This window comes from Pempheris klunzingeri, chromosome 9 (genome assembly GCF_042242105.1).
Source record: "Pempheris klunzingeri isolate RE-2024b chromosome 9, fPemKlu1.hap1, whole genome shotgun sequence".
NCBI lineage: Eukaryota > Metazoa > Chordata > Actinopteri > Acropomatiformes > Pempheridae > Pempheris > Pempheris klunzingeri.
Window position 1 is genome coordinate 2,368,914 of NC_092020.1, and position 22,880 is coordinate 2,391,793.

The 22,880-nt window shown below is 41.6% G+C and overlaps 3 protein-coding genes across 4 annotated transcripts; 2 read left to right on the top strand and 1 right to left on the bottom strand.

Annotated features, from left to right (window-relative positions):
- Positions 1–454: 454 nt before the first annotated feature.
- Positions 455–4,731, top strand: prelid1a (PRELI domain containing 1a). The gene is made up of 6 exons (XM_070836745.1): positions 455–583; positions 1,280–1,389; positions 2,283–2,508; positions 2,606–2,719; positions 3,016–3,094; positions 3,918–4,731. Exons 2-6 carry the CDS (start codon positions 1,298–1,300, stop codon positions 4,037–4,039), a joined length of 633 nt encoding a protein of 210 aa, XP_070692846.1. The 5' UTR covers positions 455–583; positions 1,280–1,297; the 3' UTR covers positions 4,040–4,731.
- Positions 4,732–5,102: 371 nt separating this feature from the next.
- On the bottom strand, positions 5,103–10,376 carry mxd3 (MAX dimerization protein 3). The gene is made up of 6 exons (XM_070836925.1): positions 10,237–10,376; positions 8,544–8,643; positions 8,389–8,418; positions 8,167–8,281; positions 7,082–7,247; positions 5,103–6,543 (listed from the first exon to the last, which is right to left on the bottom strand). Exons 1-6 carry the CDS (start codon positions 10,304–10,306, stop codon positions 6,425–6,427), a joined length of 600 nt encoding a protein of 199 aa, XP_070693026.1. The 5' UTR covers positions 10,307–10,376; the 3' UTR covers positions 5,103–6,424.
- Positions 10,377–11,531: 1,155 nt separating this feature from the next.
- Positions 11,532–22,665, top strand: fam193b (family with sequence similarity 193 member B). 2 transcript variants are annotated; one of them, XM_070837125.1, is made up of 10 exons: positions 11,532–11,793; positions 13,250–13,528; positions 14,171–14,357; positions 16,506–16,718; positions 17,900–18,311; positions 18,439–18,622; positions 18,727–18,960; positions 19,616–20,678; positions 20,783–20,858; positions 21,017–22,665. In XM_070837125.1, exons 1-10 carry the CDS (start codon positions 11,635–11,637, stop codon positions 21,111–21,113), a joined length of 2,904 nt encoding a protein of 967 aa, XP_070693226.1. In that variant the 5' UTR covers positions 11,532–11,634; the 3' UTR covers positions 21,114–22,665. The 2 variants fall into 2 exon arrangements, with proteins under 2 accessions (XP_070693226.1, XP_070693227.1); XM_070837126.1 differs by having other exon boundaries at positions 19,616–20,654.
- The last annotated feature ends 215 nt before the right edge of the window (positions 22,666–22,880 follow it).

Here is a 22,880-nt window from a genome sequence, read left to right on the forward strand (position 1 = left end):
TAATTATAGAAGCTCTAAGCCTTTATCAGGACTACCAGCACACACACACTGAGCGCAGACGCATGTTATTGGACCCACGGGACATTAGAGCTAATATGTGAAGATTTTGCTGCAGACTAGAGATGTTTTCAGGGACGATTTTAGTATGCGGAATAGATTATCCATCTGTCCTCCAGTACAGTGTGCTAAAGGAGATATTTCTCCAAAAATATCAAAAACAAGGTCAGATTAATCTTAATGATAATAAAAATGTGTAATTTTTGTTGTTTTTATTTACCTTTGGGTTCAAGGTAGATTGTAGATTACCACTTTCAGTTGTTTTACACGACATTTGACCCAAAATTATGAAAATTCACTCTGTGGAGAAGAGATGATCATAAATGCTGTGCGCGGTCACCTGCTGCCCCCTAGTGGTCACAGCGGACATGGCTGTTGCACCGCCCACCGGATGTGACGTCCATGTTTGACCTTCCTGCAGCCCGAGTCACGTTTGACATGACTCGTAGATGGCCGCACGGTGAAGTCCATCCCGCCTGGAGTATAAAATGCTAACACTCATCTCTTGAATGTTGTCGCCGCGCAGGTAAACCTCCTTTGCCTCTGAACTACACTCCTCAGTTTGCCTGTTCGATGTTTTGTGTGGCTCAGGCGGTGCCGTTCATTCATAGAGTTAGCTTCATGCTAGGCTAGCTCATGCTAACCAGGAAGATGAGGAGTGCGGACGTGACAAACGACAGTAACGTTATATCTGATGTTAACTGATCCATATTCAGCGGTCTGCGCTGGTAATGTTGGCCTCACAGCACCTGTTTAGCCTCTCTTTAGCTCTGGTGTGCTGCTTCTCGGCTAATCTTCCGCCTTCATGTTGTCAGCTGACTGACAGCTGTCACGTAGCGTCAGTGTTCAGCTGGAAAGTTCAGGAGAGTTTGAGTCTGTGGTCGATAACAGAGGAGCAAGACAACTAAACAAACCTAAACCCTATCATTCATCCATGGTCTTTCTGTAAATCACTTTTCTAGTTTATTGACACTTTTGAGTTAAATGTGAGTTTACTTTGTTCAGATTTGTTGTTCTTGTCTCCCTATTAGTCTGTTATGTGTAAGTAGGTCAGATTCCTTGTGTGTGTTCACATACTTGGCCAATAAAAGCTGATTGTGAACATACACCCCTCAGTCGTCGAACCCCCAGATCCAGTGTGTTTATCTACCATTTGACATTTGAAAGCTGTTTGCACAAACGAGGTGAGCCAACATGTTTTGTTTGTCTTGCTCCTCCACAGGGTTTCTCCACAGGAACAATGGTGAAATATTTCTGCTGCGCAGATTTGCTCAGAAACACCTGGGACCAAGTATGTGTTGCTTTCTGGCAACGATATCCCAACCCTTACAGGTGAGATGATCGTAGTGTTACACTGGGTACAACTTGATCTGCACCAATAGTTGGGTTGTGTCTCATCACTGGGAAGAGAACTTTAACCGAGCCAGTGTACTTACAGAACAGCTTTGCAAACTTGTACTAGTTTTTACTCCCAACATTTATTAGCAGCTCTAAACATGTGGTTAGTTAATAAAACGTGATGCACTGTGTTAGTAATAATATGATACAGCACTCTGACACTGTCTGTTTGAGTTTTTGATGCTAATAGTTTTTTTTTTTTGTAACTCTAATAAAGTTCTTTTATAGTTTGATGTTGCAACTTTTGTTCAGGTAAAATAATGTAGCTGAAATAATTCGTCTATCATTAAATTGACAGGCAACATTTTAATTAATTTGAATTTTAATTGAGAAAAAAAACACTCGCCCACTTGCTGATAATTATTATTAGTTTTTTTTTCTTAGTGATTTAATGATTACACATATGAGAGTGAGCGGCATATCTTTAAGTTTTGGACTGCTTGTCAAACAAAATGAGCATTATGAATAAGTCAGCTCTGTATTTTGGGAATTGTGATGTCATTTTCCCCAATTTTTGACAATTTTAGGCCAAATGACTGATTGATTAAGGAATCTGAAACGAGCTGAGAGCTGAAACCATCAAGTTATTCGATTAATTGATCACCAGCAAATAAATCTCCTACAATTTTGAGTGTTCCAAAGTGTGTTATTAAGCTATAAATAAAAAAATAGTAACTTTCTTATATGTGGGTATTGATATTGTCTAGACTAAGTGATATTATTTAGTTTAGTAGATATATTTTCAATAAAAATAATCATTACTTGCAGACCTATGTAGAGGACTTCGATTATTGTCTTGATCCATAGCTTTTCCTTCTTTCTCACAGTAACCATGTTTTGACTGAGGACATCATCTTCCGAGAGGTTACTCCAACCAACTGCCTCAAGTCCAGACGTCTGCTGACCAAAACTAGCCGAGCGCCTCGCTGGATGGAGCGGTACCTTCCAAAGCACATGGCCAGCTCGGCATACATCATCGAGGACTCCATCGTGGATCCTCAGAAAAGGACCATGACCACACTCACATGGAACATCAGCCACGCTCGCCTCATGGTACCACGTTGTTTGCTTCCGTACGCACACAGCACGGCACAAAAAGTATTAACATGGCCTCATGCTTCCTTTGTTTGTGTTTTCCTCTCTGTCGCAGTCCGTGGAAGAGCGGTGCGAGTACAGAATCAACCCTGAGAACGGCAGCTGGACAGAGATACGAAGAGAGGCTTGGATCTCTTCCAATGTCTACGGGCTCAGTCGAGCTATTCAGGTCAGTAGAGTAAAGTGGAGCGTCGTTCTAGGTAGCAGCCCAGGGAAAGTGGCGTGGGCCGTCTGAGAGGGAGCCCTCCCCACCTACCTTTCATTCTGTAACCGGTAACACAATACACAGTGTCGAGATGCAACAGCTGAGAAGTTGAAGCTGGCTGCCAGGACTTGAGTTGCTGAATGGTCTTTTATTGTTGTCACGGTCTGAGAATGTATGTTAGCATGTGATGATGTGACTTATAGGCTGCTGACACTTTATTCTCAGAGTATTTTGGTTGACTTTTTGTCTTCTCTTTCAAGGAATTTGGTCTTGCAAGGTTCAAGACCAGTGTCACAAAGACCATGAAGGGCTTTGAATACGTGCTGGCCAAAATGCAAGGTAAACTGTTAATAACAATAATAATAATACATAAAGAAGTAGTGCAGTGCATTTAATTATTACTGTAATAAAGCTGAATCTTACTAGTAACGCCTGTTAAAATATCTGCTGTTAAAAAGGAACAATAAAGAAGCACAAGTGGTCTGATGCTAACGAGACTATTCATTTTCACGCACATATATTGTACAACAAGAACAAATGTCTAAGGGGGAATAAAGGAAAAACTGAGTCATGCTCATTGAGCAAATACATCAGTCAAATATGAAGAAGCCAGTGTTGCTCTTGAGTTCACTGTCAGTATAGCAGGAGAGCCTTTTGTCTCATGTGTAAAACTGGTGATTTGGGCAAGGCTCAACTTGCGGAACATCTTTCAAACAGGATATGAGAGACAAAGAGAGACAAAGGTTGTGATCTCCTGCATCCACACTTGTAAAATAGGTTGTTCAGGCAGAAACACTTCAATGTGTGTTATAATACGTACGATCTAAAATGCTAAAAATTAAAAATTGCTGAAATTTTTAGTCACTCTTGTGGCAGTTTAGTCCAAACAAAGTAAAAGTGTTGAGCACATAAGCAAAATATATTTGTTTGGTCTTTTAGGTGTTCATCCATCCCTGTGAGCCTTCACCTGTGTCTAGTCTAAGCCCCCTGGTATTAAAACAACCACTCACAAGCTGAAAGTGCAAAATCTATACACGTGTCTGTTTATTATACAGTTCTAAAAAAAAAAAACAACTATACAGCAACAGCAAATTGTCGGTTTTCTTGAACGATCGATCGTAAAAATATAAATATTTCAACCAACATGTTACGACTTTTGCAGGTGAAACTCCATCAAGAACCTTAGCAGAAACTGCTACAGAGCGGGCGAGAGAGACGGCACTGGCAGCTAAGGAGAAAGCCAAAGACCTCGCCTCACACGCCCAGAAGAAACAATACGTGTGATGAGCTCCACACATCGATGGTTCTTTCGCCACTGGTCCTGGGACAGATTTGATCCCGGTCATGGGTGGACCCCCTCTGTGAGGAAGCATCCAACTCAAATGGTGGGTGGACCATAAAAGGCCTGAGCTGGGTTCAAGAGCCTGTTCCAGCCTCCTTGTTTGCGTCACACTGAATAATAATAATGTACCTTCGATACCAGCTCATCGCAGTATTCACCAGAGATAGAAATCTTCATAAGGAATGGTTGAATATGGCTCTGGGTGCCATATTCAAATGACAATAGCACTTGCCAACTTACTGTTCCTAAGACCTTTGCTGAACCTCTGTGCCCATCAGCAATGTTTGTGTTTTACTCTGTTCCTTTTGAGTTTGTCATGTTATTTTGTAACAGCCTTGGATTATTAACAGCTTCTTATCCAGAAACTGAGATTAGTATACCGCAAAATATCTGATTAATACTAATTTGTGTGTATTATTTACTTAAATTGTATGTTTTGTCGCTATCATGTTTTCTGTTTTAGTTCAGTTCGACCAACCACATGTTCACTGACTGAAGGAGGGTCCATATTGTTGGCAGCCACAGCTCGATAAGAAATACTAATTTAGCACTCTTAATACAACCCATGCAACATTGTGCCCTTAGTGTATCGATTAATCATCAGCTTGTCAATAAATGGACAGTTTCTTTGTAACCCTCATGCTGTGATGTCTTTAAACAAGAGGTTGTACATGTGTAGGTACATCAGTGGTTCCCAGCCTGGTCAGGACAGGACGCCCACAAGGGGTTGCTGGGTGATTAACAGGATGGGAGAAGGGGGAAAAACATTTCTGCAACACTAAAATGTTTAAGATGTAGTGATTCATTTAGAACATTGGGGAGAAAAAAGCATGTGTCTCAGTGGTAAACAATTATAACTGGTGAATTACAAGCAGGCTTAACTTTACAGTGCCACAACTGAAACGTCGAGTTTAATTACTGTAAATTATTAGTACAAGAGAAATGATCAGAAACGGCACATAAATATAGAAAATATTTATTCAATAAAAAAAAGCTTACACCATTACAAAAATGCTACATAATATTACTGGGCGGAGAGACAGATGAATGCATACATAATAGTAAAAGATAATAAGGCATCTTGCATATACAAAAGTGAAGACAAAAAGCACCTTCAGTTATTAAATATATAGCAATGAATGATACATACTTGTAATGCTGCACCAGTTTTTTCTTCTTTTCTTTTTTAAAATTCTGTCTTTTTTTTGTTGCCTTTGTTGATGGATAGTGAGAGGTAGAGGCAGACAGGAAGTGGAGAGAGAGAGAGAGAAAGAGGGGCATGACATGCAACAAAGGTCGCTAGCTGGAGCTGAACCGGCGAACACGCAGCACGCACCGTAACCGCTCGGCCACAGCGGATACCAAGGTGCTGCCAATTGCTTAATCATCACAAGCAGACATTACCTGTCTTGACCGTGGTAAAGTTGTTGCATGCATAATTAACATATCAAATGCACAAGCAGGGAAGTGTACAGTTGTGATGTAGACGGTCATTAGACGTCCTTGCACTTACTTACAGACTGAATTGTGCACAAATACACCAAATGAATATTTGGCACAATTAGTTAATTGCCAGGTATAAATGTGCAAATATGACCAGTTAACGTCTGTTCATGGTTTTCATTTCGACATACCCACAATCCTTTTGAGACAAAACAAGTGCAATGTGTGGACGTTTTGTGCAACAAAAGAAAAAGATCAAAATCCATGACTGAACTTACATAACAGGATAATAATACAAAACATAGCAGAGATTAATGTTTAAGTGCATGCTACACATGACATTAATGAAATCTGAACTTAGTGCTAGAGAAAAGCTGTAGGGACTACTAGACCAAATCTGATTTAAGGCAGAATTCAGTACAGACATACTGTAGTAAGGAATAAGTTAAGAGTTTTGAATTAAAAAAAAAAAAACAAAAAACATTATTTGGATTTGAAAAAGCCCTTAAAGATGAATGATTAGAACTGTTTGTATCACTGGAAGTCACAGACACCTCATGGCTTTGAAAATAAATGCCATCAATGGTTGACGCCAGGCAAAAAAATATATATGCATAATGTTACATCCATCACAGCCCAGTGATTTTAACTGCGATTCAGTGCAAATGGACACAGCTCATTCATAACGTTATCGTCTAGCTTGTAGTCTGACATATTTTAAAAAGAGAATGTCAAAAGTTACTCCTTCTGTAAAACAAACAGAAAAAAAGTTGTTCAGTTGTACAGTAACATCTTCCTCCGCTTGCTTGCTTGTTTTTGGAATGTTTTCTCCTCTCTCTGTGCACCTGGTGACGTTCAGTGAGTTACCGTGGGCTTTCCTGCCGTCATAGCCAGGCTTTGTCCATGCTGGAGTAACAGTGGTCTGCATCAGCGTGTGTGATGCTCAGTCCGTCAGAGTCCACGCAGTCGAACACGATGCTTTCCACATCGACCTCCACGTCCTCTGTAAGGTAACCAACCAAACGGCAAATCCATCAGCGGGAGGGAACATTAAGACATTCACACTGAACTTACAAACAGTATATTCTGTTATATTGATATTAACAGCGATATTCTTCTCAGTGACAAAATTGCAACTGTGTGGAAAATCACTATTATGTGTTACAACATAATCTTCAGAAGTGTAAAATAAAACTCATTTGTTAACTTTTGATGTCATCTCGCCTTAAAAACTTTCATTTGGACGACAGAATTTTCTATGATGAGAACAAAATCTAATCATGTGATCAAAAAATGACTCCCCTCATCTCCCCTCCCGCCATCATACGCTCATACTGACTATTAACAATAAAAAAGATCAACTACAAATCATTAGGAGACGAGGATATATACAAAACGGTCACAATCAAGTCTTTCCTGGAAACTTCAATTCTCATTAAGACGTCACAGAATACAAAAATCACACTTTTAGCTGTAAAGCAGGACTGTGCACAGCTGTGACTGTGTTCAGGTGGGACCCTCCTTGCGCCTGATAGACCCACCTCTGTCGGAGTCAGACCTCTCGGAAGACATGGTGGACCCCTGACTGTCGTTCCTCATCCTCTCTGAGCCTCTCTGCAGCTGCTCCAGCCGAACCCGCAGCTCTCTCTGCTCCCAGCGCAGGCGGCCCTTCAGCTGCTCTGCATGCTCGTCCTGCTCCTGCAGCTTCTGAGAGGAGAAGGCAGACAGACAGAGAGAGAGAGAGGCGGACAAGTGAGTGGCAGACAAAAGAGTAGAACAAAGCTTGGACGGGACGAAGAAGGAGACCACCCAGCACTGATAAAAATTTTAAAAAACGCATAAAAACAAGACTGGAAGTGATGGAAAGTCTGCAAAGTGGCACATTATTTCAGAGGCACTGGGCAAACGACAGCACGAGGGCTCGTAGAGGGTTTGTACAGCTTTTCAAGAACAAAATTCAAGCACTTTCCAGGAATCTAAACCAAAAAATTCCATCATCACATCTAAATTATCACTATAAATGCAGTTTGAGAAGACAAATTATACATAATTCCTTTATACCCACACCAATCAGTGCATACTGCCACACAACAAACTAATATGAGATTGTTTCATTTAAATATTAAAAGATTTCTGGTTCTCATGAGTGATTCTGTAGATGAAACTAGGGCTGCTACTAGCAATCACTTTCATTATCGGTTAACCTGCCGATTATTTGAGGCTGGTCTATAAATATAAAATGTCTCTTTCAGTTTCCCAGAGTTGACACCTCCATGTCATCTTTTGTTTAATCAACAGTCCAAAACCCAAAGATATTCAGTTCACAGCTGTTTAAAACAGAGAGAAGCAGTAAATGCTCACGTTTAATGAGCTGGAACCAGAATTTTTTTTTTGAATTTCTGCTTAAAAAGTAAATCAAACGATCTGGTTGCTGATCGATCGACTGATCACTTCAGCTCTGGATGAAACACCAGATTATGTTGCGGATGAAACATTTTTCAAACAGTGCATTCAAATTCAGGCACAGTCCCAACACTGAAAACCTTTAAAAACATTTGTACGAACCCTGCACATAACACTGTGCTTTCAACCAGGACTTGTATCAGTACGAGGGCGCTGTGTCTACCTTAATGTGGAGCTGGGCTCGTCTCAGCAGGTTGAGGGTGGTGTTCCTCATGGAGTCGGACGACAGAGGAACCTGCTTCTTGAGCTGCTCCAGGCAGTGCCTCAGCTGAGCTCGTCTGCAGAGTGCAACAACAAGCAGCAGCCGATGAGTTACTCCCCCCATAACTTTGGCCACCATAACAAAAGCATCTTTTTTTTCTCAAGTTAAAAAAAGGTTAATTACCTGTTTTTTTCCAGCTCGTTGTGAACTGACCTGCAGATGTGGAAAGAGACAGTATGTTAAGCTCTGAAACAAGTGCTGCTTATCAATGACAAAAGTGAAAGCCAAAGTTCACGGCCACACCCTCTTGTCAGTTGTCTCTTATGTTATGCATTCACCTATTGCCACCAGCAGATATCTTCTTGCTCTTCAGTTTGCTTCTCTTATCAGCGTGATCTGGACTGAGAGGGGGGACTGAAGCATATCCATGTTCTGCCTCTGTGCAGGAAAAAAAAACAAAAACAAACACATCACAGCTGAGTCAGAAAACAGGGTATAATCCGAGGGTATAAACATAAAGCTCTCCCAGGAAATTCAAGAATATGCAGTCCTGAATATATAGTTTTCCTGTTACTGGTGTGGGGAATTTTAATACTACTTTTAATCACTACTTATAAAAAGGCCAAATATATAATACTGTGTGCCTTAAACTTGCACTAACAACACTATATGTAAAACTAATTACAGAACACTGGATTTGAATTAGCAATAATAACTGTATGACTAACACTATATTAATAGTAAACTGTATCACCTTTATTTGAACTAACCAAGTGACCTGTGAGTGAACTAATAACACTATATAATCAACCATTAGAACCATTTGTGTTGCCAACACTGGAAGTTCAGTTCTTACTGACAGTGTATGCACTGTTTTTAACCTGCAGGGAGAGACATATTAATGCACAGGGAAGAGCCATACCCCAAAGTTGATAAAGAGGGGAACAAGCACTGACCCCAGGTTCTGAAGGGCCAGACACATGATGATTAAGTGGGATGTTTATGGCAAGAAAGCACAAGCACGCTTACATGCACTACTACACACCCCATAAACTACATTTCACACCATATACTGGAAGCTCCAAGTTGGTGGGAGGCTGTCATTGTAACGGCAGGATGAGATAGCTGCAGGGGAGGGATGCTCTCAGAAAGACTCCATTGTAAGATGCACACACACGATAGGGAAATGTCACCAGGGAGGATACTTAGTTTACAGGTGCGGCTGCTGGATGAAGGTGGTGATGCCCAGAGGCTGGGACCAGCCTGGGCACCAACGAAGGGAGGGCCAAGCATAAATCCACGGCTACTCCCCACCTAGTCAACCAATCTAAAATAACTGTATTCTTGGTGGACCTTGGTGTCACTCTGGGACCTGTTGGCTGCAGACTAACAGCTTGCTGACTGTGGTGTTCAGAGCTCAGACTGAGTCCTTGATCAAGATCAATACTTAAAAATAAAACACCTTAAATGAGAGAAGTTGCCTGTCCTTCATCGAAAAAACACACTGGTATTACTGCGTCTTTTTCTAGGCTGTAAGCCGAGAAGGGGTTGGAAGACTGCTGTCATCAGCATCTTCAGCTGGACGCTCAGGCTTTTGGTTTTGGCGCCATCACACACAGCCTATTCACGATTATACAACGACCCTCCGCAGCCTCTCCGGCTGAAGAGAAAAAAAGCCGGTGCAGCATCGACAGTGTGGAAACAATGAATGAAACTTGCTTTTTTTCTGCCTCACTTTCATTTACAGTACAGAGCGACCAGCGCCGCCCGGATTCATTTTCAAACGGGACGAGATTGGCGCCTTCGAGTACAATGATGCGCCCGATATGTAGGTCACTGAGTCAAATGGGGAAGATCGCCAAAAATAACCTTCCAGCGACAATCTCGATGTTTTCTCGAGCAATCGCACCGTATCGCGTCTCTGCCTTGTGTTTCGCGTGCACAGTTGCAGTGGCTTCATTGTGCATTTTGCTGTTTGAACAATAACCAACTTCCTCCCCTGTGCACTGACAGTTGTCATAAATTACTCACCTCGCTCTCTCCTCTCCAGAAACTCAGCAGCCCGAAGAAGCACCTGGATGTTGCAAACGTTTCCGTCCATTATTGTTATTATTGTTGTTGTTAAAATAGATCAGCCCCGGGTAAACAGCCCACTGTGGTACAAGCGTCAGGATCCTGAAGTAGACCGAGCTGTGTGGCGGTGCTACGTCCTCAATCCACTGGACCCAGACACTGGCGCCGCCTTCACGGGCGTCACGCAAGCTCGGACATTTGACTTCCCCGTCATAAATACTAACCGGCGCCCACCACATTTGTCGGATATAACAATTAAAAGGGGGCTATCTTAAGTTTTGACCTCAGGTGATTTATGTTTTGTTAGAAAATATCCGTGACATATTCGAAAAGCAAAACATTTGTTCAAGCGTGACTATTACACATACAGTTTAGCTGGTTTGGATGCACATGGCAGTGGTCTAATTTTGTGTAAAAAAAAAAAAAAAAGTATGATAGTGATATAAAATATAGAGTATACTTTTAGAATTTTTATAATTAGAAACAGGAATTATAGTTTTCAATAAACATAATGTCATAAACACCCTTATGGTGCACTTAGACTGTGATTGTCAAATTTCCGAACGCCCCACCAGACAACGTAAAACGTCATCGTCGTGCCCTCCCCTCCCTACGTCCCACAGCACCTTTATTTTTCAAACATTTCTTATGTTAGTTAACATTATACATGTATATCATCTCTCATATCTGCCCCTATTTAATGAAAACCTAAATCTAGACTTTTGGTGTTTGTCTGTGGGCTAGTTGTTCCAAATGTCATTGTCTCATACTGTATGTGTTATTATTTATTACACTTGTGTTTTATCTCTTAGCCAACTACCGATGTCAGAAAAAAAACAAAAAAACATACATGTTTACCTCAACTTAAGCTTACATCCATCATTTTCTTGCCATAACAATAGCTCTTTTTACATCATAGTCGCTGTACAGAAAGCATGTTACAGACTCATGTATTTAGAGAACATAATATAAATAAATAAATAACATAAATAAATATGTCCAAACACTGAAACAATCGGATAAATAGGCAGAGTAAGAAAGAGGACCTGTGTAATTGTCTTTTCATACACAGAAAAAGTGGGAGGAGAGGTTTGCCCTCACTAAATATGGCGGCGTGCGGCTTCACTGTCTGTATCGGGTTTCAGCTCAGCTCTCCGTAGCGCGAGTGAAGCCTCGTTGCCCACAGTATCTTTAACCTTTGAACTCCTGAGTGTGCCAGTCCTCCGCCATATTGACTGTTGTCTTGACTGGAGGAGATAGAGAACATTTTGAGGTCCGAGAAGAAACGAAAGTGTGCTCTCAAAATCATCGAAACTGGTGCAAACTTGGCCAAAGCGTTTTATAAACAAAGTCGCAATGGCAAGGAAGAAAAGCAAGCAGCAAGGAGTCGCCCAGAAGGAGCTTGTGCCTGGACAGCAGACCGCACCGAAGAGCCCAGTCTCTCCCGGCGATGCAGCTGGCGGTGGCGGCGGAGATGCTGGGCTGGATAGGCTGGCCACTACCAGGGCGAACCAGGTAGGTTAGCTAGCAGCGAGCCAATCGCTGCTTTTAAAATAGGCTAGCTAGCCTCTGAGCTAGCACCTCCCTGCTAATCCAAGCATCCTCTGGTGTTCCTTTATTTTATGGCGCTAGATCCTGCAAAGGTGAACTTATATGCAGCAGCTGGCTGAAAGCTGTTTAAATCTTTATGTAGCTGTGGTGGATGCAGAGCTCTCACGTCGTTTGATGTGTAATTAAATAAATAATATGCTAAACTTAGCGAGCAGAATCGCCCCCCAACAGGCGGCTTTGGGGCGGAGGTGGGGGGGGGGGCTAGCATTGCAGCCCATCTCCTCTGCCGGACAGGTGACATTGTGCCTCGGACAGGTCGTCCCATTTCCAGCGTTTGCAACTCCTCATCCGCTCAGCTAACCTTAGCCAGCACGCTAGCTGTGCTATCATCCCCAGCTAGCGTGCTGCAAGCGTGCTGTGCTGCCTATACTCCTGAACCCATTCACAGGAACCACTCGGGCAGCAGAGGCTAGCCAGCTAACAGCTAATTAGCTTTTTAGCTAAAAGAGAAAAACGGGCTCAGAAATGTGATAGCTGACTAACTCTGAGACATGGCTGGAGTTGTTTATTCCTCTCTAGCGTGGTAGTTATCTGTTGTGCTGTAACACTCCTCTGCCGGAGTGTGACAGGAGCGAGTGTTAATGTCAGAAGTTTCCAGTGCATGCAGTTAGTGATGCTCAACGTTAGCCACAGCGGGGCTACCAGCTTTGACGTTAGCTATCTTAAGTCAGAGTGACCACTGTCTCCTCAGCAGCCTGTTGCCCCTGCATCTGACCCCTGAGCCTCAAACATGCCCCACCGACTGCTGCTACCATGGAGTTATTACACGTTGTACCACGTGTTTAGTAAGATGCCCGTCTAGTAACATGTCGTAACGGAGTAGGAAAAAAAACAACTTGTTTTGCAGAACTGTGTTGTGCTTCAGTAATTCTGAATAATCTGCATATTTCTTTAAGTATATTTTATATAATCTATGATAAAAAGATGCTACTACTGGGAGACATCCTATCTATCTATCTATCTATCTATCTATCTATCTATCTATCTATCTATCTATGACAGTGTGTTTATTACATTGAAATAATAGAAACACAGTCTACCTGCCTGTTAATACACCTACCTTTGTGGTGATTGTATTGTCCAGTTTTTGTTGACACTGTTTGAAAGAGCTGTTCATTCTTTGTTTTCAACTTGAGTTGCAACCTAGTGTGTATAAACACATGTAATTATTAGTATTAAAATAATGTTTTATTGCTGGCATTGTCAGATATTGTAGACATTATTCTGAGTGACATTTGACCCAGCCTGTTTGATCCCTCTTATTTTCTAGACTTTAGCAAAGTAATTTGTCACAGATCACAGTCTGACTGGTAATCACAGGTTAATAGTTGACCTCTTTATCCTCTCATTCCCTACATAGCCAATGCACACCTGCTGCCTCTTGTGCCACCGTGAATTTAAGGACTGGGGAGCAAGCTCCGTAAACGGACTGCCTGCGGGCCATGGGACTAAGCTGGCTGATGCCGTGCCTGCGCTCTCCCAGGCCTTATTGCGGGAGGCGCCAGGGCGTAAGCTTGCTGATGCGGTGCCCTCGCTGTCTCAGTCCCTGCTGGGAGAGGTGCCTCTGTGGATCTGTCAGAGCTGCTGCAAGAGTGTGGAAGAAGAGGAGAGGCGGAGCACCCAGGAGCAGCCAACGCCGGTAAATAAAAAGGGACTGATTTGGGTCATATGTCTGCAACCTTTTCTCAACTTCTTTTTTTTTTTTACAACTTTTTAGTTGACTTTTTTTGTTTCTTTCAATTGAGGTGGTCTAAATCTTTACCCTTCACACTTGGCGTAGCATTTGCATGAGCTTACTCACTAAACATATTTGTCTAAATTTCACGTTAGATTCAGTAAGTTTAAATTAGTCTATTTTTTGTCTCATCAGAAAGAACTTATTCTGTATTTGTGTCTCTGTGACAGCAGCACCTATTACCTTTGCTTTCTTGGCTGTGTTTACATAAATACTTTACATGAAATGCAAATTTTGAAGACTTGCTGTGTAATCATACTTCAGCTCGACTGCAGGTGAACATAGTCTTCAAGATGTTATGTTGATATTTGGCTTAAAGAAGTAAAGATTGCCGAACAGTCATCTGCAGTTTATTTTAATATTTGGGGTTTTTGTGTGAGTTGTTTCTTTTTTGTTTACTTAAGATTGATAAATCAGTTTTATGATGTTTTTGCTCGTCTCCCTTTATGTTATTATTGGTAGTTACTTGGTGGCACTGGTGCCAAAATGTGACCCTGTATGGACAGCATTGTGATTAACCTGTTGGGTTTTGTTGTTTGTATTCAGGTACCATTGTCACACTCTTCCTCCTGTAAGTCCCAGACCTGCGGGAACGGTTACCCGGAGCAAAGTACTGTGGATTGGGACCCGAGTTCCTTCCTGTCAGCCCACAAACTGTCAGGTCTCTGGAACTCTGCCCACACCAACGGAGGGGAACACTGCAACCACAACACGTCCTCACACTCACAACAAGGTCTGTCGTCACAGGGTAAAAGACAGCTCCAGACAACATTTAATGAGAGTAACAGCTGAAAACATTACAAACCTAGATTTCAGGCTGTGTTTCAGTCTTGGGAAACAAATAAATTTGGTCAGAATTGGAGCTCTTGGGATGGCTTGCCTGCTTACTTCCTTAGCAATAAATATGTGATACATTTTTGGCTGCTTTGTTCAGGTATTAGTCTCGAGGACCAAAGAGGCATCTTGTGAAAGCTTGCGGTGCTCTACTGTCTGAGGTCCTTAGAGCTCAGTAGTAGTCAGAGAGTTGGAGTACTGTTTTATGGTTAGCTTGTTGTCAAAACTGCCTCTCAGATGGTGGAAAAACATTATATACTGTTTCCTTTAATTTAGTTTGTCAGTGGAGAACCATTTTGCATAGAAGGAAGTGTTCTATGTGTAATCGAGTGTGTCAGTATCAGTATTGATGAAAATGCTGCAGCACAACAATTGTTGTTCAGTGTTAAGTAAAAGGGAAAATAGAGTATACATGCAGTATACAAGTTGTGTCATGTAAAGATAAAGTTTTATGAAATGCAACTAACAAGCAGAATCATAGTAGACATTACAAGTTGCTAAAACTTCCACGTACTTTCTAAAGAAAGCTTTAGAAAGGATGAAACGTGTCACAGTTTGTTGCATATTTTATCACTACGTTCTGCACCTGTTCGTGCATCATTGAAAGCTTGGGATTTTGCCCAAATATGCACATGTTTGAGCCAAAATACATGCTGCAATGGTGACACACTGCTGAAACATCTATACTAAATTCAAATGGAGGCAAATTCCTGACTTTTCACGATTGGACATATCAGTTATTTAGTTAGGATTGTTGTCACACTCAAAGAAAATGGAGGAAATAAAAAAATTGAATCAAGAATTGTTTTGTAATCAAATCATAGCATGTTAAATTCTAAATGAATCATGATTTAACATTTTTACACATCACAGTTAACAGATAAAATGATTGATTACTCCTTTGATTGTTCAGTGATTTAGCAGGACTGTATTATGAAGTAACTCAGGTGCACTGCCTAGCTGTAACTAGGCAGTGCACCTATCTAATACATACACATTACAGAGATAGCAGGAAGATGTGTCATAAGAGGAGAACTAAATGTGAAACTGACACATGTTTGCTGGCTTTTGTTGGACACCTGTTGTTACGGGAAGCGCGGCATGTCAGACAGCTATGATTTTTGTTTTCGTCTGTTTTCTTCCTGTTTCTTGGCTCTCATCACCTGGTGTGTAACTGTGGTTGTGCTTCTTGTTTAGCAAACACTCAAGTGGGTCAGGATGCCAAATCGCGTCACTTTCATTTGCTCAATAAACTAGAGTAAATGAAAGTTGTCACAGATGATGGCACGTGGGCTCAGCGATAGCAGCTGTGCAGTATGCATGAGCATACTTTAGAAATAGCACATTTTACTTTAATTAACTCAGGAAGTTTTGTCGGTGAGCTGTTATTTTTCTCAACAGTAAGTATATCAAACAAATATACTTAATTGGAAAGGAACTGACCTACTGATTGAACTTCATTACATACCATTGTAAATTCCCAAAGTGGGCATTAAGTTGCTGTGACTTGTATCAACTTCTACTGACAGCCATGGGCTATTCCCAGCCAGAGATACAGTCACTTTTTTCACAACAAATGAGAATGTCTTGTTTTACTACTTTAGGCAATGCTGGTTTCTTTGTTACAGCAGTGAGAAGTTATCACCACTGGACAGTGAAACATGCCTCAAAGTGCCTCCATACAACAGAGTTATTTTTACAGAACATAAACTCCAGACCAGAAATGTTTTGTTGAATCATCACAATCACAGCATCTGGAAATTGTCAAGGAAACTGGAGTCCAGGATTTTGATCACAGTTCTCATGACATTAGCATGAGTTTGTGATGTGGACATTTTAGACGTTTTTAACATACCAACAAGTGAAATGATAATTACTTTGTGTAGCTCTGTTGCTTAACCAAGCCTTGGGTTTTGACAAACGTCAGGCAACGTGTGGCTCTAATCAAAAGTAGTTCCCTTTAGTGGGACAACTGTCCTGTTGTCTTAAATCTAACATCAGTTCCCCTTCAAATTCATCAAACATTTTTTTTTTTTTACATTTCCAGGTATAACAGCAGCTTGTCACGAGAAAAGAGGACTGCATGAAGCGCCTGGGAAATCTGCTAAAACGTCGGGGACCAAGGTCTGTCCCTACAGTCACCCGTCATCCCAGAATTCCAGCGGATCTCCTGCTGGGAACCCCCTGTCTACCTCAGCAGACCTCTGTAAGACCACTCCCAAGCACTTCAAGACCATGTGCCGTCGACCAACGCCACCAGGTAATGTTTTCTTTGACTCTTAGGATTCAATAGCATGTTCTCCATTTGAAACAGAATAAGTTTATCAAACTGAATGCTTCAAATCTGTTATTGATTTAGGAATATATAAGGAGTTGAGATAGAAAATGTTGAATTAAATATGTATCTGACAAATTTCATTAAGTTTGGTGTACTCACTTATGTCCAAATTAGTTTTCAGTAATCTTTATTTATATATTCTATTAAAGCTGGGATAGGCCATATATTTTTGATGCAAATGGGCAAATATTAAATAAAAACCTTTCAGTGTGTTCAAATTCAAGTGGTCTGAGAGAAATGGGACCTTTGCACTTCCTCTTGGCTCTGTGGTCAGGCTTTAGAAAATATAGCCTGTGATGGGAAAGTTTGGCCAATTACAGGCGCAGCATTGGCAACAACCGTCTACACTGCAAAAACCACCCAAATAAAGGAAGACGGACTTATCAAAAATTAAGATAAATAAAGATAATAAAGAAAAATAGAGGCTGACAATAAACGCGATAAAACTCAAGTTAAATATGGCATTTTAGAGATCTTCACGATGAAGCTGCTAAAAATAGAAAGCTGATAGTTTAGCCTTCTGCTGTCTGTGGCCAAAGGCTGCGGCTAATTCCAGTTCATGTTTATTTAACTAGCTAACGTTAGAGCCTGGAATCACAGTATACAATCTCAAAGGGTTTTACAGGCCCACAAGGTTGGGAGGAGCTTAGGGCAGAGAGGGGAGAGCTGCAGGAGGAGGGCTGTATTTTTCAAATTCTGGCTTTTTAAAAAATCTTCTCCAGAGAACTGCCTCCTCTAGCTTTAAGTAGTGGACTTTAATGTAATAAACAGCACAATTTAAACCAAATTCATTATAATGCACAAAGAAGTGTTTTATGTAGGGTTATATGAAATAAATAAAACTGTCAGTCCAGTCTTCATATTTTAGTCTGAGCTCAACTTCAAAGTAAACATCGTTAATCTATAGAAAAGTGGACCAATTGAAGACATTAGTGGTAATTAGATTAATGGTAATTGGCCTAGTAGTGTCTCTGTAGACTTATTCAGGTAATAACAAAATCCCATGAAATAAGTTAGACCAGAACCCAAATTGATTGATGTACTATGTGAAGGGGCGATTCAGTATCTACAGGTCATTTTTATTCATGTTTTGCGTTGTCCAGGTGAAGCCTTCCACCCCAGTGACCACCATCAACACACAGACTTGTCGGTACCCCCCAACAGTCCCACTGGCCTGTCTTCCCAGCATTCCTCCCTGCTGCCGCCAAAGCCGAGCTTTGGGCAGCACGGTCATGTAACCTCCTCGTCTGGCCCTGGTGTGGCAGCCCACGCTCCCTTCTCCCCGCTGGTACCAAACCTCCATGGCCCAACAGCCAAACTCAATTCTCCCGGTCCAGACAGCCCAACATCTGTCCATAAGCCCAGCCCATGTAAAAACTCCCACATTCCTGCCGTAAACACGCAGCACAACAAACTGGGCACGTCTGTCATGGGCTGTAACCACCCTTGTAACGGACACAACGCGGGAACAGTGGCAACTTCAAATGTCGGCCATCTGACAGCCGGGGCCTGTAGGTTAGTAGCACCAAACTTTACATTGCTTTTGTCAAGTAAGTGAAATTGAGAAACCACTTCTGTAGCTGGGTTGATTCAAAATGCAAATGCTCTGTGAGGATTAATGTCAGATTTTTCTTTTTTGTAGGGACCAGGCATGTAAGGGGCACAAAATGACTAATGGGACGTTGTGCCACCCTTCGTCTGAGCTTGAGGAGGGGGAGGATGAAGACAGCAGCTCTGAGAGGAGCTCCTGTGCTTCCTCTTCGACCAACCAGAAGGACGGGAAGTACTGCGACTGCTGCTACTGCGAATTTTTTGGACACAATGCGGTACTTTGAAACTTTTTGTTCAGTAATTAAGAGTTAAGAGTAAAACATTTATAAAAAGCTGACATCATGAAAAAGATGTAATGTAACATATATTTTGGTCACAGCCTCCAGCTGCACCAACAAGCCGTAACTACGCTGAGATCCGAGAGAAGCTCCGCTCACGTCTCACCCGGCGTAAAGAGGAGCTGCCTCAGCGTCAGGATTCAGAACTGACGGTGGCTGGTGCCATTGACAACCGGGACGTAGATGAGCTGCTAGATTTCATCAACAGTTCTGAGCCCAAACCTGTCAACAGTGCGAAAGCTGCCAAAAGGGCGCGGCACAAACAAAAGAAAAAGGTGTGGGAACTTTAGAAACCATGTGTTTTCAATATTTAGTTTTTTCTTTTATTCTAATTTCATTTCTAATTTTTTTTTTTAATTAAACCCTTCTTTCCTTTTAACAAATGAAGAACATATCTGTAATGGTGAATGTTGCCTGAACACCATCACTTTTACAAGACCTTTGTCTAAATTGGCAAAATTTAGATTTCAAGGTATAATCCACATCATTTCTGTCCAAGCAGCAGAAGAACATAAACAGTGCATAAGTAAACATGAGTGAACAGTGGGGCTGATATCAGGGAAATATAAATGATCACACTGAATCACATGAATGTTTCATTTCCATTTCCCCTCGTGCAAAGGTAGGCAATTTGAATTCAGTGTGGGAATGGTGGGCTTAAAAAACGTTGAACATAATTATCAAAAAAGGGTTTGATTTCTTGAAAATCATAAGCAAATTCAACCAGGAACTAACTAATCAAATACGCTGACAGGATGACAAATCTGATCAGACATTTTTGTAGTTCTGATACTCAGGGCTACAGATGCATTTTGGGAAATCCCACATGAGTATTGAGGTTCGATACACAGCCCTATTAATGTATTATCTCAATAAGATTTTGTGTGTGCACTTGTTCACTCGCTCAAGCCTGTACCATTTCTGTTTCAGGAAAAAGCTCAGCAGGGCAACATGGGTCCTGCAGGCAGTGACCCCCACTCCAATCCATCTGAGTCTGTCGACGACCTGCTGCCTGATGGTTCAGAAGCCAGTCGGTTGCTCGACTGGCCTCAGCTGGAACTTGAGCGCGTCAACAGTTTCCTCACCAGTCGGCTGGAAGAGATTAAAAACACCATCAAAGACTCAATCCGGGCCTCATTTAGCATGTACGACCTCAATTTGGATGTCAATGACTTCCCAAAGAAGGCAGCCACGTTGGAGGGTAACCATTTACTGTCCCATCTCAATGGTTCCTCTGACCTGCAGCAGATAGACCTTGACCTGGCACCTCTGTCGCTGGGAACCTTTAAGAGTCACCTGGACCTGGTTAATGGATGGGAGGACACAACCACTGTCTCATCCCCTAATACCACAACCAGTACGGCATCAGGGGTCACCGCTGGGTCCAAGGACATCCAGCGGTTGCACACTACTCCCAGTCTGTCAAAGCTCATAAGGGTTCGGTCCCCAGAACGATGCACTTCCACTGGATCTGACACTTCACCACAGGTGCCGGCCCAAGCTACAGCTAAGTTGAAGGAGGATGCACCTGATCCCAAGAACACAACAGTTGGGAACAATGGTGCAAAGTCAAAGAAGAATAAAAAGCAGCTGCAAAAACAAGAGCAATCTGTGTCGGAGCAAAATACCAACAGACCAACCAAAGCTGCCTCTGGGAATGACACACAGAAAACCAATGAGTCTAAAGAAATTGCCTGTAACGGCTCTAAAGCTGGGAACAAACAGCCCCAGCACTTTGCAGACAACCAGAGAAATGGGCCTAAGAAAGCTGAGGAAAGCAGATCGTCCAAACATCCAACAAACGGAGCAAATGGTGGCCTCTCGAATGCACACAGGGGGAAAGGTGACACAGATACACGAGGTGGTCGGCCTGAGCAGGAATCAGAAAGCAAAGCTCACCCCAGCATTTCAGCAAATGGGCAGCAACAGCAGCAATCCAAGGGGAAAAATAAGAAGAACAAGAACAAGGGTGAAAAATCCAGCAGTGCTATCGGTACCATAACCACAATCTTTAACACCGAATGCACTGAAATTTGAATTGTTTCTTACTTTTTAATGGTTTTGAGCTAATGCTTGATCTTTATTGTCGTTCCTCAGATGATGTATTTCTCCCTAAAGACGTGGATCCGACAGAAATGGATGAGATTGATCGGGAAGTGGAATACTTCAAAAGGTAGCTCAACCATGGCAGAATACTGATACCTGGATACTGATGCTTTGTTGTTGTTGTTTTTTTTCCTAAAAACAAAACATTAGCTAAACCGTTTTACTTAATATTAACCGGGCATTATGTTTTCCTCCTCCTCTCCTCCTCCTCTTTGGTCCCTCTAGGTTTTGCCTTGATTCTGCAAAACAAACACGCCAGAAGGTAGCAGTAAATTGGTCCAACTTCAGCCTCAAAAAGGTTCCTTCCAATGCAGCTCAATAACTTGGATGAGTGCCAGAAAAAAACTTCACACCACAAACTCTTTCAGTAGAGCCCGATTTGGCCAGAGGCCTTCTCTCATTCCCTGTTTTTTTCTCTTCCTTACTAAGCCAAGGGACCCTGGTTCACAATCATACTCTCCATGCAGAAGACTGAAACATAACTTGTGGCTGACAAGCCAGGGATCATTCTCAAGGCCAACTCTACCCTTTGCTATTATTGCAATGTTCACTAAATGAGAGATGCAAAAATGGAAATGGAAGTCTGTTGAATCCACTGCATCCATGTGCTTACTTATGTAGTATGTAAACAATTACCTTACATGAAATAAATGTTTTTATCACAAATCTGAGACATTTTAACGTTGTTAAACTTCTGAATTCCAATCAGTTAAATTTGGTGCTCGTCATCCAGTTCATTCTGCATTGCTAGTTTTTCTGCCCACTACAGCAGTCCTAGTAGACCCTAGGCACCATTTGTCTTATACTATACAACTGACAACAAGACAACATTTTGACCCAGTTCTATAAAAATAAAAAAAAAAACATCCCGCTCTTCTGCAGGGAGCAGCAGCAACAATTGCATCGATTTGACTCGCAAGCAGACTGCAGTGCATTTGGTGGCTGTTTGTGGTTTTTAATTGGGACACTTTCCTCAATACTTAATCGTGATCATCAAACGATTTAGTCATTAGTGACAGAAAATGAAATGACAAACACTTGAAGACCTACCTGCTACACTGTTATCTTTTTGTATGAAATCATGAAATTCTGAACATGAATGTTTGTCAGCACGCCAACAAAGCTAAAAGAACCTTATGGGAATATATCAATTTGCTATGTTTGACACTTGGCTCACAGTGCTTTAAAAGAAATAACTGCAGTTAGTTCCCCATGCAAATACATCCCCAAGCATGATGTGTGGAGCAGAAAAATCTCAATACTGTCCACCAGTCCTGTATTGGGCAAAGTTAAATGTGTCTGTTGCTTCAATGTCAGTCCTCCCTGGGTGTTAATCTTGAAGAAATAACTCTTTTTTATAGTGATATCCAATATACTCTCTCTGCCATCTGTAGAAGAAAGTCCTTTACCACGTTTTTCTCACTCTTTAACTGTTATTCTAACCCGTATAGCTCAGCAGTGACAGGTACACCAGTGTGCAATGTTCATTTTAACGTTGGAAACATCACACATTGTTTGACACAGTTAATTTCAATGCTTGTACATACCGAGTGATGATTTGGGCTCGTGTGTGTGTGCGTGTGTGTGTGTGTGTGTGCGTGTGTGTGAGATATATTTTCCACCATACCACTCTTTTCCCTGTACTGTGACCTTGGTGGCACCCTGTACCTCAGCTAGCCTATCTGAAGTCCAAGTCTTGATACTTAAAGGGTCAATACCTTTGGGACAAGGGCCTTACACCAGTAACCATGTTTTAGCTGATGGATTTCATTGACATGGATAATTTCTTTCTTGAATCTGTGCTGAGATTTTGTTTTCATATAACATCTCTGATGCTTTCCAGGTTATATTCAATTAGAGAAGATTATCTTAATGTTTCGAATGTAGATTTATACTATATCAATAATAGCCAAGTGTATGTTGGCTTGTTTTTCTTTTTTTAAAATTCACTTTTGATACTGTGAAAAATCTTTCGTTCAGAAAGATTAAAAACAAAAACGTTTTGACAAAAATAAAGTGTGGTGTTTGCTTTCTCAGTTTATCTTTACGGTTTGGTGTCCATGACATAGCATTTGCACGACCTGCTCCT

Excerpts from the sequence above, each read along its gene's own strand:
- fam193b (XM_070837125.1), top strand. The coding sequence starts at position 11,635 with ATGGCAAGGAAGAAAAGCAAGCAGCAAGGAGTCGCCCAGAAGGAGCTT. Across the intron at positions 11,794-13,249 it reads CCACTACCAGGGCGAACCAG|CCAATGCACACCTGCTGCCT; the intron begins GTAGGTTAGCTA and ends TTCCCTACATAG. Across the intron at positions 13,529-14,170 it reads CCCAGGAGCAGCCAACGCCG|GTACCATTGTCACACTCTTC; the intron begins GTAAATAAAAAG and ends GTTTGTATTCAG.
- prelid1a (XM_070836745.1), top strand. The coding sequence starts at position 1,298 with ATGGTGAAATATTTCTGCTGCGCAGATTTGCTCAGAAACACCTGGGAC. Across the intron at positions 2,509-2,605 it reads TCAGCCACGCTCGCCTCATG|TCCGTGGAAGAGCGGTGCGA; the intron begins GTACCACGTTGT and ends TCTCTGTCGCAG. Across the intron at positions 3,095-3,917 it reads CGTGCTGGCCAAAATGCAAG|GTGAAACTCCATCAAGAACC; the intron begins GTAAACTGTTAA and ends CGACTTTTGCAG.
- mxd3 (XM_070836925.1), bottom strand. The coding sequence starts at position 10,306 with ATGGACGGAAACGTTTGCAACATCCAGGTGCTTCTTCGGGCTGCTGAG. Across the intron at positions 8,644-10,236 it reads TCTGGAGAGGAGAGAGCGAG|AGGCAGAACATGGATATGCT; the intron begins GTGAGTAATTTA and ends TTTCCTGCACAG. Across the intron at positions 6,544-7,081 it reads GAGGTCTGACTCCGACAGAG|AGGACGTGGAGGTCGATGTG; the intron begins GTGGGTCTATCA and ends GTTACCTTACAG.